The 16,164-nt window shown below is 55.6% G+C and overlaps 1 protein-coding gene across 6 annotated transcripts in view; it reads right to left on the bottom strand.

Annotated features, from left to right (window-relative positions):
- TBC1D8 (TBC1 domain family member 8) overlaps nt 1–15,954 on the bottom strand; it is an 85,812-nt gene extending 69,858 nt beyond the window's left edge. For 4 of the 6 annotated variants that reach the window (XM_084900492.1, XM_084900494.1, XM_084900495.1 and 1 more), the window contains exon 1: nt 15,712–15,953. In XM_084900492.1, coding sequence (XP_084756618.1) covers nt 15,712–15,835 — 124 coding nt within the window. In that variant the 5' untranslated portion in view covers nt 15,836–15,953. Of the gene's footprint in view, nt 1–15,711 lie in introns of all 6 variants that reach the window. The other 2 variants (XM_084900497.1, XM_084900493.1) reach the window with 1 other exon arrangement.
- Between the last annotated feature and the right edge of the window lie 210 nt (nt 15,955–16,164).

Below are 16,164 nucleotides of genomic sequence, written 5' to 3'. Positions count from 1 at the left end.
CCTGGCTGAGCAGCGCAGTTGGTTAGAGCAGCGTCCCGCCCGCCCAGGGAGAGGAGGAGGAAGACGACACGAGGCACAAGCAGAGCCTTCGGCGGCGCTGGCCTGCAGAGCCACAGGAACCGCAGGCACAATGGTCTGAGCCCCGAGGAGGCTGGCGGCGGGTCACACGCTCTGGGGGCGGACTGCATCGGGGAGACGGGAGCCCAGAGTCCTGCTCCCAGCTCTGCCAGAGCAGCTGCTCCACCTTCGAAGCTGCGGACCGTCACCCCTCAGCCGCTCCAGGTGTTTACGTACCGGTGAGGGCACAGCCTCCAGCGCCCAGCACCGCGCGGACACTTTGGACCCCTCCCCGTTCCGGCCACACTCAGCGCCTGTCCATGAGGCGCTGCTCGCTGCATGTGAAGAAGAGGAGCCAGCCCAGCCCGCGTGGCTCAGTCACTGAGCACCGACCTAGGAACCAGGAGGTCACGTTCGATTCCCCGTCAGGGCACCTGCCTGGGTTGTGGACTCGATCCCCAGTGTGAGGTGTGCTGGAGGCAGCCGATCAGTGATTCCCTCTCATCATTGATGTTTCTATCTCTCCTTCCTCTCCCTTCCTCTCTGAAACCAATAAAGATATATATATATTTAAAAATAAGAAGAGAAAACTAAGGCCAAGGTCATACAATAAGAACAAGATTTCTTCACTTTCCTACCTCCTCAGTCCTATTATTTCCCCAACAACACTTAAAAGAAATCACACACAGACGCCATTGAGAACGTTAGAAAAACCCGCCAGAAACTAATTAACTCAGACATTCCACTGCCCGCAGCCCTGAAAGCAAACCCACATGGAATCCAAGAGAAACAGCGGTAAATCTGAACATGCCTCCAAGTCAGACCTCGTTTTTCTTCTTCTTTTACTGAGTTCAATGCCCTCTGAACAGCTTCTTTCCCTTCACTCCTCCACTCAGCCTCCGTGGGAAGAAGAGAGGATCCTGAGAGTGGCTGAGATGGCTAGGAAGCCAGGGGCCCAGGGCGAGGGTCTCCACTCAGCAAACTGGTGCAGTCCCAGCCAGGGCAGCCACAGGGGCCAGGAAGGGCGAGAATCAGTCCCCTCCAAAAGTTAACTACACAACTCACTGGCCCCGGCCCTCCTCTGGGCATGGCCACAGGGCTGGAGCAGAGGCTGAGGCGACATCTGCACCCAGGCCACCACTGCCAGCCTTACCAGAGTCCCTATGTCTTCTGGGAAAATTAGCACCCTGCTAATCTTAAAATGCTTTCACCAAGATCTGCTTATACTGTGGTTAAAATTAACAGGTTAATTTTTTTTTTAACTCACTGTTATTTTTAACAAATTTTGTCAACATAAACATATATTACACATGTACAACGATAGTCTACATATCTACATCCAAGAGTCACCGCTCGAAAACATGTCCCACAGCGATCAGCATGGATCATGCCGCGTGGGTGAGGCCTGGTCCCAAGGGGACCTCTGCAGGGTCTCCCCACAGGGGCTGGTGTTCCTACGCTAAGCCACGCCCAGCCATGCGCTTCTGTTTACTCGCAGTGACAGGTGAATGCACAGATTTACTAAACCTATTCAATATAAGTTTTAAATTACCCTCAACTCTTTAAAAACCAAGTTACAATCCAATTAAAAGCGGGCAGAGGCCCCGAATAGACATTTCTGCAGAGAGGACATACAGATGGCCAACAGATGTATGAAAAGATGCTCAGTGCCACCAGGCACCAGAGATGCAATTTAAACCAGTGAGATGCCACCTCCCCCTGGCAGAGCAAATCAACCAGCAAGTGCTGGCAAGGGTGTGAGGAAAAGGGAGCCTCGCCCACTGTGGGTGGGCCCGCACACTGGTGCAGCCTCTTTGGGAAACAGCATGGAAGTTCCTCAGAAAATTAAACACAGAACTACCTGTGCCACAACAATTTCATCTTGGGGTATTTGTCCAAAGTAATCCAAATCACTAGTTCGAGAAGATACACCCGCCCATGTTCATGCAGTGTCATTTATGATAACCATATATGGAAGCAACCTAAGTGCCCTTCAGTAGACAACTGGATAAAAATGTGGTCCATCTTTGTACATAATGGAATATTATTCACCATTTAAAGGGGGAAAAATCGACATTTTTCCCAGTGGTCAGAGCATCATCCTAAGTACCAAAGGGTCAAGAGTTCAATTCCCAGTCAAGGGCACATACCTTGGTTGTAGGCTCGATCCCCATCCAGTTGGGATGTATGAGGGAGGCAACCAATCTCTCTCTCTCTGTCCCTCTGTCCCTCTACCCTTCACCCTCTCTTCCTCCCTCACTCCCTCCCCCCACTACTCTATAAAAAAAAATTCAGTGGAAAAAATGTCCTTGGTTAAGGATTAATTTAAAAAAGGGAAAAAAAGGAAATCGTACCATTTTCAACAACATGGATGGATCTAGAGGATATTATGCTAAATGAAATAAGTCAGATGAGAAAAACAAATATCATATGATTTCCCTTATAAACAGAATCTAAAGAACAAAATTAATAAACATACAAAACAGCTGAAACTGGTTTGGCTCAGTAGATAGAGCGTCAGCCTTTGGACTGAAAGGTCCCAGGTTCGCACTGTGGAGAACAGTGTGGAGTATCCTCAAAAAACTGAAAATGGAACTCCCATTTGACCCAGTAATCCCACTCCTAGGAATATATCCCAAGAAACTAGAAACACCAACCAGAAAGGATATATGCACCCCTATGTTCATAGCAGCACAATCTACAATAGCTAGAATTTGAAAACAGACTAGGTGCCCGTCAGCAGATGATTGGATCAAAAAACTATGGTACATCTACACAATGGAATACTATGCTGCTATAAAAAAGAAGGAATTCTCATCATTTGCAGCGACCTGGATGGAATTGGAGAACATAATGCTGAGTGAAATAAGCCAGTCAATGAAAGAGAAACACCACATGACCTCACTCATTTATGGATAATAAAGAACATTATAAACTGATGAACCAAAAGATAGATATAGACAGTAAAGCAACAAGCTGACTGTTAAATTACAGCGGGGAGGGTAGGGAGATCTGGGGGAGATAAGAGATCAACTGAAGGACTTGTATACATGCAAGTCCTTCAATGGACACAAAACTCTGGGGAGGGAGGGTATGTGTGTGGGGGGGCAATGGTAAAATATGTACACAGATAATAATTTAATTTTTTAAAAAAGTAAAAAAAAATAAAAAGGTCCCAGGTTCAATTCTGGTGAAGGGCATGTACCTTGGTTGCGGGCACATCCCCAGTAGGGGGTGTGCAAGAGGCAGCTGATCGATGATTCTCTCTCATCAATGTTTCTAATTCTCTATCCCTCTCCCTTCCTCTCTGTGAAAAATCAATAAAATATATATATTTAAAAACATATAAAACAGAAGCAGACTTACAGATACAGAGAACAAATTGATGATTGTCAGATGGGAAGGGGGTTGGAGATAGGTTGAAAAAGGCGAAGGGGTTAAGAAGTACAAATAGGTAGTTACAAAATAGTATGGGCATAACAAAATATAGCAAAGGAAATCTACACTAATAAAAGAGAAAGATGCAAATTTACTGTCCCTCTGCTATGCCCACCAGCCAATCAGGAGTGAGTATGCACATTAACCCAACAAAGATGACAGTTAATTTGTATATGCAGGTGTGGAGCAAAGACTGAAGACCGTGTAGAAGGAAGCCAAGCGCTGTAGAAGGGAGAGAGGCAGCGGAGACAGAAGGTGGTAGCCAGAGTGAAGGCCTGGGTCCCAGGTGCCAGAGGAAAACCGGTGCCAGCCACCAGGGGAAGGAAGGCCTATTGCACGAATCTTTGTGCAATGGGCCTCTAGTGTAGTCAATGATATTGTAAGAACTATGTATGGTGTCGTGTGGGAACGAGACTTATGGGGCAACGCTCCGTAATTATATAAATGTCTAACTATCTTGTATACTTGAAACTAATATAAAATATTGAATGGAAACTGTAATTGAGGAATTAAATTAAAACCAGGTTTCAATAAGAAAAGCAAAAAGTAGGCAATTCAGACTCAATAGTTATGTTTCCTTCAGAAATTTCCTAAAAACTATAAAAGGTTAGGGCTGTTTTTTTGTTTGTTTGTTTGTTTTTTAATATATTTTATTGATTTTTTACAGAGAGAAGGAGAGAGGGATAGAGAGCTAGAAATGTCGATGGGAGAGAAACATCGACCAGCTGCCTCTTGCACACCCCCTACCGGGGATGTGCCCACAACCAATGTACATGCCCTTGACCAGAATCGAACCTGGGATCCTTCAGTCTGCAGACCAACGCTCTATCCACTGAGCCAAACCAGGCTCGGTTGGTTGGAGTGCTGCCCCATACACCAAAAGGCTGCAGGCTCAATTCCCGGTCAGACCATACTTAGGTTGTGGGTTCAATTCCTAGTTGGGTGTGTACAGGAGGCAACTGCTCTATGTTTCTCTCTCCCCTTCCTCTCTAAAATCAACAAAAACAAACCCTTGAGTGAGGATTAAAGTTATAAGCATACCAGCGGCCCAGTGCATGAATTCATGCATGAGTGGCCTGCAGAGATTGGGCCCCCAGCCTCGCAGCCCTGCAGCACCACCTGGCAACCACCTTGGCCTGGTGCCACCCGCTCACCTGCTCCACCAGCCCGCCACGGTCCCCCTCTCATTGGGCCCATCAGGCCGAGTGCCTCCACTGCTGCCCGCTGTCAGCGCCGCATCACTGACGCCCCCATGTTCCGTGCTGGCTCCTAGTGGTCAGTGCATGTCATAGTGAGCGGTCAAATGACTGCCCAAGGGGATAATTTGCATATTAGGCCTTTATTATATAGATTTTGTTTAGTTTAAAAAATACCTCTATCAATGTAAGTTTTTGTTCATTTAAGTTATTATTTTAAAATAATGTCAAGCTTTTAAAAATGTTTTTTTTTTTTTTTTTTTTTTTAATTTTTTACAGAACAATTAAAATAGGACCACTCACACACCCTTACTGCCCTGGCCACTGCGGCTCAGCTGGCTGGGCTCGTCCGAGTGGCAACTGATGGATGATTCTCTCTCTCTCTCTCCCTCCCTCCCTCTCCCTCTTTCTCCTTCTGCTCTCTAAAAATAAAAACAGACTTATCTATTGTAAATAGCTTGCCTCTCCTTTGCCATCTGCTTTCTCCCTTTCTCTCCTGATGTGATATCATATGAAGATGAAACTTTTTCCCTGAATAACTTGAAGAGAGGCCTATGCACAGGCACAGAGACTTCTTTCCAACACCAACAGCACAGCTGTCGACTGCACTACATTCACACACAGGCCTTCCCCGCTGTCTGTGTTCACTTCTCACCTTTATCCACTGCCGTCTGTGTTCACTTCTCACTGCTCAATCACTAAGGACCTTCCTCTGCACAGGGCCTGCTCCAGGGCGGGGCCAGGCTACGCTAGGTCTCTGTGGTTTCCGTCAGCCCACAGCCTTTCATTGTCTTTTGACGGACATTTTAAAAAATATATATTTTATTGATTTTTTACAGAGTGTTGTGGGCGACCCACGAATGACGACCACCAGTCAGCCAAATTGGAATTTAGGAAGCCTTTATTATGAACTCGAGTCCGGGCTCACGTCTCAACTGACACAGCAGCGAGCAACGAGAGCCCCGACCCACTCTAAGCATGCTACTTTTATCCCCGTCTTAGGAATGCCTGGCAGATTATGACTGGCTAAAGTTTTAACAAAGAAAGGTCAGTTATAAGCTATAGAAAATTCCACTAGTACAGTAACATTTAAAGTTTATACAACACCTGGGGTGGGGGTTTATTTTCAGCTTAAGCAGTCTCTGTTTGACCTGGTTTGGTCTGTTTGTTCTGCCTGGCGGCTACTGAAAACAGGACGTGCCTGCCTGGGGGTTGAGCCTTGCAACAGAACTATTTTATGGCTAACAGTTAAGTTTAGCTAAAGCATATCATGTTACATTCTTTGTTGTGGGTCTGGTCGCTAGTTCCTTCCCTGGCCTGGAGCCCTGCCTCGACAGGGTCCCGCTGGCCATCTGGAGCCCTGCCTCGACCGGGTCTTGCCGGCCACAACAAGAGGAAGGGAGTGGTATAGTTAGTTAGAATCATCGATGAGAGAGAAACATGGATCAGCTGCCTCCTACATGCCTCCTACTGGGGATGTGCCCGCAACCAAGGTTCATGCCCTTGACCAGAATCGAACCTGGGACCCTTCAGTCCACAGACCAATGCTCTATCCACTGAGCCAAACCAGTTAGGGCTTGACTGACATTTGAAGACAAAAGTTCCCATCCACACTTTTTATTTTGTTTTTGACAGCTTTGACCAACCAAGTTATTTTTAGTTTGTAATAAGCACATTCTGACATCTGAAATAGTATTGTTTTACTTAACTTCATAGACTTTTCTATAAATTGTAATAATTTGTTCTGTACTTAAAATGTATGGCACATCTCTCTGACACTGTAAGAAATGGGAAAATGGCCTAACGTACACAACTCTGATTTAAATAAGACTTTTCCGGAATGCACACAGCACAATAGAGCTTGTCCCCGAGCTCCTGGGATTATGATCGCTTCCTGTGCATCCATCAGCCAGGCCTCCGCAGGGCCCGCCCCCTCCCCTCCCCCACACGCTTCCTGATGGCCTTTCTGTGCGATGACCTCAGCTGGGGTTCGGGTCTGGAATCTCAGTGAGATGTCAGGCACCAACTCTGCAACCAGATCTCTGACTTTGTCAAGAGTTGAGATTTCTATAAAAATTTTAATTCGAAGAAAAAATATATATGTTTATTACTATTATATGATTCTACGTTAGCTGTTGTCTGTGAACAGAAGGCCCCAATCTGGCCTTCCTGGTGGAAAGAAAGTTAAACTCAAACACAGAGAACACTTGTACAGTGGGTCTTCCCGCAGAAAACACCGCAGCCGCCACGGGCTGCCCAACCCGGTTCTTCCCAAATGTGACGCTGGTTTGACAAACGACGGCAGCAAAGGACTGAGACAGCAACACCAGCCCCTGCAGAGCTTCCCGGAGCCGCTGAGCAGGACAGCCAACCCCATCGGCCACCTCCGCCCGCAGCCCCATCCCACACCCGCCCGCACCCCATCCCGCACCACATCCCACACCCCATCCCGCACCCCATCCCACACCCCATCGGCCACCTCCGCCCGCAGCCTCATCCCACACCCCATCCTGCACCCGCCCGCAGCCCCATCCCACACCCGCCCGCACCCCATCCAGCACCCCATCCCACACCCGCCCGCACCCCATCCCACACCCCATTGGCCACCTCCGCCCGCACCCCATCCCGCAGCCCCATCCCGCACCCCATCCCGCACCCTATCGGCCACCTCCACCCACACCCCATCCCGCAGCCCCATCCCGCACCCCCATCCCGCACCCCATTGGCCACCTCTGCCCGCACCCCATCCCGCACCCCATCCCGCACCCCATCCCACACCCCATTGGCCACCTCCGCCCGCACCCCATCCCGCAGCCCCATCCCGCACCCCATCCCACACCCCATTGGCCACCTCCGCCCGCACCCCATCCCGCAGCCCCATCCCGCACCCCATCCCACACCCCATTGGCCACCTCCGCCCGCACCCCATCCCGCAGCCCCATCCCGCACCCCATTGGCCACCTCCGCCCGCACCCCATCCCGCAGCCCCATCCCGCACCCCATCCCACACCCCATCGGCCACCTCCGCCCACAGCCCATCCCGCACCCCATCCCATACCCCATCCCACACCCCATCGGCCACCTCCGCCCGCACCCCATCCCGCACCCCATCCCACCCCGCACCCCACCTCACACCCCATCCCGCACCCCATCCCACACCCCATCGGCCACATCCGCCCGCACCCCATCCCGCACCCCATCCCACCCCGCACCCCACCTCACACCCCATCCCGCACCCCATCCCACACCCCATCGGCCACCTCCGCCCGCACCCCATCCAGCACCCCATCCCGCACCCCACCCCGCACCCATGCACGGGGTCACCCGCTCTGCTGAGCTGCAGGCCCCTCGCCGGGGCAGCGGATGCCCATTCCAGGTAACATGTCAGCTCACCGTGGGCAGTGCCAGCCCCACAGGGAACGCGCACAGGGCTCCCCCGGGCAGGGCAGCGCAGGGCTGGGGCGGGCGCTCTCGGAGGCCACGGCCAGGGGCTCCGGCAGCAGCCCCTGCTGATTCCAGGGTCATTTCTGCCTCCAGCAGTTGTCCTGCTGCTGCTTTTGGAATCTGCTCCCCCATTCCACTGGGGTTAAGCAGGTCTGGCTGAGACCTGAGTGAGCATCCGACCCTCACCGCAGGGTGGTCCACCTCAATCAAGGGCAGGCAGTTACACGGAAAGCACGGGGCGCTCAGAGGCCGCTGCCTGCAGGCCGGCTTCTCGGGGGCCGCAGAAGTGCTCAAGCCGGGCAGGCCAGCCCAGTGGAATGCTGCGGCCGGTCCCTCCCGGCAAACGCAGCCTCCGCCACACCGTCTGTCTGTCTGTCTGTCTGTCTGTCTCTAATCTGCACGGAAAGATATTTTCCTTTAAATTTAATTTATTTATTTTTGTGAATTCTCACCCAAAGATATTTTCCCATTGATTTTTAGAGACAGTGGAAGAGAGGGGGGAGACAGAAACATCGATGTGCGCGAGACACATCCATCAGCTGCCTCCCACACAAGCCCCAAGCAGGGCCCAGACCGGGAGGTGCCTGCAACCAAGGTCCGTGCCCTTGACCAGAATCAACCTGGGACCGCGGGCCGATGCTCTACCCACTGCGCCAACTGGCCAGGCCACACATGTGTCTCAGGCCCTGTCACATGGTCTCAGTAATTCAGGTGGTCAAACTTCCTGGCCAGCCTTTATACTGTATGGCAGTAAGATTTAACCTTATATTTTCTTTCTAGAAACACACTTTATTTTTTAATCCTGATAACATTATTTATAACCAGATGGCGCCCCCCACACAGGCTCTCCATGTGGCCGGGGTCCCGGGGCAGGGCCAGTGTTCAGCTGCCGTGGTCCCCTCACAGGCTCCTGCCAGGGACATGCCGTGTCCCGCTAAGTCGCGTCCCGGCTCCACCTGACAGCTGGCGCCCGGGGTGGCCACCCCGGCTCCCCGAGCAGCTCTTTCAGTGCTGGCAGTCGGCTCTTCCCCTGCAGACTCCTGGGAAATGCCTACGGCCCGCACCCGAGCCCATCCACCCCCACTGCCCACTCAGCACACCCACCCACTGCCCACTCAGCTCACCCACCCACTGCCCACTCAGCACACCCACCCACTGCCCACTCAGCTCACCCACCCACTGCCCACTCAGCTCACCCACCCACTGCCCACTCAGCTCACCCACCCACTGCCCACTCAGCTCACCCACCCACTGCCCACGGGCCGGCCGGCACAGAGCCGCTGTGGCTCAGGGTGTAGGTATCCCACAAGCCTTTCCCATTCCACTGGGCACAGCTGGTCCCTCCTCCCTATTGAATCTATTCTCCCTTCTGAGAAGATACATTCTGACTCCTCCTGCCCTGTCCCTCCGCAGCCCCTGTGGTGCCCGCCCCCGCGGGCCTTAGCGGCTCGCAGGCTCCCGCACCGCCTGGTCCCAAACAGACCCGGAGGCCACGGCTTTCGGCACGCGTGGCCCTTTCCCCGCTTCCGGACCCACTGCCTAACGGTGACCCTCTCACCCCTTCAGGCCTCGGCTGAGGCACAGGCCCTCGAGCATGCTCTCCGACATGCCCCCGTCACTCCCTCACCCGCCCTGCATACCCCTTCACAGGTCTGTCCTCTCCGGCTCAGTGCCACGCCCCACCTCCCGCACCGCCACTGCCTGGCCCGTGAGGTTCGGGGGAACACAGGGCCTGCACTGCTGACCTAAGCCTCCTTCTGCTTTCTTCCTCTTTAAATACAAATCACTAACCGGAACTTGCCAAGGTGTATGGAAAATAGTTCAGTTTGAAGTATAAATTCTTCCTCAAAGCAAAACCTGTTTGTAAATTATTATTGTTTTTAATGTTTTTCAGGTTAAGAAACTGAGGCCCCAGAAGGCATGGGTTACAGTCAGAGATTACAAAAGTCATAAATTTATGCCTAGCCGGCATGGCTCAGTGGTTAAGCATCAATCTATGAACCAGGAGGTCAGGGTTCAACTCCCAGTCAAGGCACACGCCGGGTTGAGGGCTGGATCTCCAGTGTGGGACGTGCAGGAGGCCGCTGATCACTGAGTCTCATCACTGATGTTTCTATCTTTCTCTCCCGCTTCCTCTCTAAAAGCAATAAAAATATATTGTTTAAAAAGTCATAAACTTGTAACTCTAGACTGATGGCCTCCCTGGGGAGAAAAGGAAGTCCAGAATAGATATATTTTAATTCCCAATAAATGCTTGGCTACATGAGATGCATTTCTGAAAATAGCTGTGGGGCCTCTGAGGCAGACACACCCGCGTGCTGGGCGTTCTAAAGGCCAAACAGGCCAGACCGGAGCCTCGCAGAGCCGGCGCCAGCCCTTCCTGCCCCCGCCCGCCCCCGCGGAGCTGGCAGCAGGGAGGCCACGGTCCCAAGGTTTCCATTCCACGTTCTTTTATCATTCCGTGGGCACACGACCTCGGCGCTCCTAAGAAACCCGCCGCCCCCCTCCGGTCCCGCGAGCACTCCCCACTCCTCGCTCCGCCTTGGCTGTCACCTCCAGAACCGGGGGTGCATCTCCTTCCATCACCTCATAGGCAGCAACTTTCGTTATTTAGATCCCTGTCAGAATTCACATTATGTGTAGGTAAACATTAGAGTTGGATTTTAGAGTAAAACCTTTCTTTTCCCTGGGATCGTGAGCTGAGGAGGCTTCCTATGCAACAACATGGCCCTCGGCTCCCTGGGCAGCGCCTCCTTCGCCGGCCAGGACCTGGTCTCATCACCTTCTCTTCTCTCAGGCTGTCCGTCTGGTCTGAGGGTCCCCAGCTGAGTCACACCCTAGAGACCCCCCTGCTACGGATTTTTCTTAAACAAATAACAAAAAAGCACAATCTAGTAAGAGAAAGACCGGCACATCTGACTGCAAGGTAATTAAGAATGTCGGTTCTTCAAAAATAAAAAGCCAAGTCATAAAGAGAATGCTAATATACATATAATTGAAAAATACAGAACACATACACACCTGTGCACACACACAACTCCCATGGGAAAAATGGGCAAAAGACACAAACATTTCTCAAAAGACAAAACAAACACTTAAGAAACACTAAAATTCTCATCCTGTGGACTAGGAAGAGAACTCTCATCTCGTGATAGTGGGGACAATTTGAATTCCTACGGGACGACAGGAACCGGGCTGCCGGGACTGGCGAGGGTGCCTCTGCGGGATCTGTCCACCCCGCTGCCGGCCTGCAGCCGGGCAGGTCCTTTGGAAGACACTTTGGAATGATCTAGAAAAGTGGGGCACACATCCGCAGGCCGGGGATGGGGCTCCTCACAGATGCCCCGCCCTCCTCGGCTCCAGCAGCGTGGAATGACAGGCCCCGTCTTCGCGGGTCACAGAGCCATGACTTGCTTTGGCCAATGTAACGGGAACAAAAAGAACAGGTGTCACTGCCACGCGGAAGCCCGAGAGCAGCGTGAGATTGGCCAAGGTGCCGTGCCCTCCCACTGGAGATCGGGGCACGTTAGGAACGGAGCCACCTTCGACCCGTCTTGGAGTGCCAACAAGGGGAGCTGCCTGCAGACCACGCCAGACAGACAGCACGAGGGACGCACAGCGTGGGGAATGGAAAAATAAGCTTCAGAAAAATATAAAAGGATGATTCTCCTTTTACAAAGTTATAAAAGCATAATAAACTAAACAATGTATTTCAGAGATACGTATCAGATGTTCAAACTACAAAGAAAAGCAAGGGAATCGCAACACCTAATCCAGGAGAGCAGTGTCCACAGGGAGCGGGGACTGTACCCAGCAAAACAGACAAGAGGGCGCTCAAGGCACTGGAGAGTCTAGTCTTCATTCATTTTGTTACTTACTAGAGGCCCTATGCACAAAATTCATGCACTGGAAGGAGTGGGGTCCCTCAGCACAGCCTGCACCCTCTCAAATCTGGGACCCCTTGGGGGATGTCCGATTGCTGGCTTAGGCCCAACTCCATCCTTCCCATCCTTCTTACAATCCAGGACTGCTGACTCCCAACCACTCACCTGCCTGCCAGCTTGATCATCCCCTAATCACTCCCCTGCTAGCCTGATCAATGCCTAACTGCTCTCCTGCCAGCCCAACTGTCCCCAACTGCCCTCCCCTGCTGGCCCGATTGCCCCCAACTGCCCTCTCCTGCTGGCTATCCTGAGATGACGTGGTGGGGCCATCTTGTGACACGAGGGTGTGAGGGTCAATTTGCATATTACCTCTTTATTATATAGGATTTCTGACAAACTATCATCCTATTTATTGTTTCAATGTCCATTCTCTATTAGTGAATATTTATTCATAATAAAACCAATCACAAAATACAGTACCTTTTACTAAGATCTTTTTAGGTGTGTCTATTTTCTTACTGATTTTTCATTTCTTTTTAAAAAGACAATAAAAGAAAACAAATCATAGAATCCGGTGGGATGGCAGACCCAGCTAATGTCCAAGAATCTCAGTGACTGGGAGTTACGAAGCTACACTGGCCGCAGCGCCGTCCTGGGGCCTCCTCCCAGGTCTGAAGGGCTATTTGCCCGGAGGTCACCGCGGGCTCTGACGTGGGCGTCACGGCGACACACCCCCTGGGCCTCACAGCCCGCGGGGGGGGGGGGGGGGGGGGGGGGGGGGGGGGCACGGCGGCGGCCACGCTCCGGTTCCCTGCTGCTGTTCTCTGACAATTTCTATCGCCACGACAACGACAGCACTCCTCCACCTCAGAGGCTCATGCCCATCAACCTGCTCAGACGTCCTCACGGTCACATGTACCAAGAGCATCCAGTGAGGACCGGACAGAGCCTGCGGCAGCGGCGAGCACTGACCAGGCCTCCCTGCGCTTGTCCGTGTGCTCCACACAGACCGCGCACAGGCAGTGGCAACAGCAATGCATGGTGAAGGAGAAGCAGGGGGAGAGGACGGGAGGCAGTGAAGGAGAAGCAGGGGGAGAGGACGGGAGGCGGTGAAGGAGAAGCAGGGGGAGAGGACGGGAGGCGGTGAAGGAGAGGGCGGGAGGCGGTGAAGGAGAAGCAGGGGGAGAGGACAGAAGGCGGTGAAGGAGAAGCAGGGGCAAGGGAGAGGACTGGGCAGAGGCCAGCGAGGGCCTCAGGAGAGAGCCTGGTGCGGGGCTTGTGCTGGGAGCAGGTGAGGCAGCAGCACCGGAACTGCTCAACTTTTAACACAGTCCGTTCAGGTTTCAGTAATGGAGAGGAACTCTGAGCTAAAAATATTATCTGTTACCATTTGCGTTTTAAACAAATTCCTCTTTTATCCAGGGCCACCAGAATGTTGTCAAACCATAAAGCCTTCCCAGCTAGCAGAGGAGCTGGTTAAAGCATAAGCCTCTCAGTCAGGCGCCCCTCCCCGTGCCCCGTGCCCGTCAGGGGGCTGGCTCCCCCCTCCAGAGGCTGGCACCGTGTGGAAGCCCAAGCTGCTGGTCTGAACCCTGAGAAGTGGGCGCTGCTGGGACATTCCCACGCCTGGAGGCACCAGGTGAGCAGCACAAGACCCTGTCTCCAGGGAGGAGGCCTGGGAGCGCTCTCTGGAAACACCCATGGCCTGTACCAGCCCCGGGGTTCTACCACCCCCAGCACACCCCCAGGATGGACTCCCCAGACCGGTCCAGCGGCAGGAAAGGGTCACCGGGGACGCTGGTCCTCAGAGGAGGATGTTAGAGACAGGAGGAGGGTCTGCTCCTACCACAGCCGCCCGCGGCCGGGGAGCCGGGGAGCCGGGGTGCTCTTGTCCCCGTAACCACAGCCTCCGGCGAAAGCGGGGCCTCCACAGCACCCACACTTAGGGGGAAGGGGTCCTTCACTCAGGCACCTGTCCGCCCCCTACTCACCCCGCAGGTGTCCGCTGAGGACAGACTGTGCGGGGGGCACCATACAGGTGAGTGCCGCCCGCATGCAGGACAGACCATTCAGTGGAGAGAAACAATGACACATCAGTATCCTGTACGCTAACACGTGAGGACAATACGGAGAAAAGCAGAGCTGTCCACAGGAAAGGTGAGAGAGGAGGACCAATGTGACCCCCGATGACACAGACCTGTATTTCTGAGGGTGGACAATTCGAAAGCTTGTTCTGTAACTGCCAGTGGGACCCATGTGTAAGTTCCTGCTACCAGTCACCAAGTCGGCCTGCGTTCTGTCCCGACCCCTGCGGCTGGCCCAGCCCCTCCAGCCTCCGCCCCCTGCTTCTCTCCGAGACACCAGGCACTGTCAGTGTGCCTCATGGCAGTGTCCGCTGTTCTAATCGAAAAGCTCAGCCTTAAACCTTTAAAATAAGTGGCTGAAAACGTGCCACGTTAGAATTCTGAAATTCCTGAAAATGGCCACCCACAGGGAGCCTCGCTCGGCAACGTCTGCTTTGCTCTGCAGCCTCCGGCGCCGGCCCAGTGCTCTGCCTGCGCTGCCTCCTCTGCCCCCGCTGCCCCCGCTGCCGGCCACCTGGCAGCCACAGGCGGGAGCACGGCCACGCCACGGGACACCACGGGCCGGGCTCGACGCCTGTCTCCCCGGGGAGGCCCCTGACCTCCGGGGCACCAGCCGGAGGCTTTGCTTCCATCCGAGCCGCCCCTCCTGCTGGGGGGACAATGCCCGCGCCCCGCCTCAGTGTGCAGCGCCCTGAGCGCCCGGAAGCCTCGCCTCCCACTGCAGACCCCCAGCCCTGCGCGCCCGTCTCTCCTCCGCCAAAGGACAGGCCGGCTGCGCTTCACAAAACAGACGCCTCTGGGAGGAAGGGGAGGAGGGATCCCGCCCCGCTTCCCACGCCTCCAGGGACTGCCGTGGAGGCCACCAAGCCCGCCGGCTCCCGCCTCCTCCTCCAGCTCCCGCCGAGCCTGAGCCCCCCGCAGCCCCGCTCCCAGGACAGCGCCCGCGCCCTCCCACCGCCAGCCCCTCCGACCCTCGGCGCCGCGGGCCCGCCTCCTCCAGTGCCGGCGCCCCTGCCCCGGTCCCGCTCTGCTCCCCGCTCCCCGCCCTGGGCGGGCGGGCCGGCGTGAGCGGGGGTCCCCGCCGGAGCCGGCGCCGCTGGCCGCCCGCACTGCTGCCCGGGCGGGGGGACGGGGACCCACTGAGCCGCCGCCGGAGGCGCGCCCTCCGCCCTGTCCGGAGCCCGCCGGGCGGTGAAGCGGCCGCCAGACGCGGGCTCTCCGGAGGTCCGGTACTCCGGGCCGGGCTTTGTTTGCACAAATGTCTCCTTCCTGAGGAGCAGGCGGGAGGCCCAGGACCCGAGCCCGCGCCGGCGCCCTGGGACTCCCGGGAGGCCCGGCCGCTCGGCACACCGGCCGCCCGGCCCCGCCCCCGCCGCGGCGGCTCCCGGGCGCTGGGGCGGCGGGAGGCGCCCTCGCCCTCCGTCCGTGCAGCGGCGCTTCCCGCGGCCCCGCGCCCGGCCCGCCTCCTGAGGGCACGGCCCGCGGCGGCACCTGCCTCGCCCGCAAGCCGCTCCGCCCAGCCCGCCGGGCTCGCAGGGGAAGGAAGGAAGCCCCGCCGCTCCCGCCCGCGTCCCCGAAGCCGCGGCCGCCCGCCCCGCGGGAGCTTACCGGTGAGGCGGCCGCCCGCGCCGTGCCCGCGGCGCCGCTGCAGGACGAAGTGGCCGCTGCTCCGCTGCGTCACCCACAGCCGCAGCGCGCTCCGCAGCGGCACCTCCTCGGGCGGGAGCCACATGGCCGCGCCGCTCACACCGCCCGCGGCGGCGGCTGCGGAGCACGGGCCCCCGAGCGTCCGGAGCGCGGCCCGCGCAGGTCCCCCCGCAGGCCCGGCCGGCCCGGCCCCGCGCCGCCCACGGCCGCCCCGCCCGCGCCCGCCCGGGTGCGGAGTCCGGCGCCTCAGCGCACGGCTCCGGGGCGGAGGGAAAAAAGGCTCCCCGCGGCCGCCCCGCCCCGGCCGCCCCCCGCCCCGGCCGCCCCCCGCCCTCCTAACCCCGCCCCTCCCGTCAAATCCCGCCCTCCCCGCCCTTCTAACCCCGCCCCTCCCATCAAATCCCGCCCCTCCCG

The sequence above is a fragment of the Pipistrellus hanaki genome, assembly GCF_964339955.1.
Source record: "Pipistrellus hanaki genome assembly, chromosome: 12".
Classification (NCBI taxonomy): domain Eukaryota; kingdom Metazoa; phylum Chordata; class Mammalia; order Chiroptera; family Vespertilionidae; genus Pipistrellus; species Pipistrellus hanaki.
The sequence above is the reverse complement of the archived record's forward strand: the minus strand, read 5'-3'. Positions and strand labels throughout refer to the sequence as shown.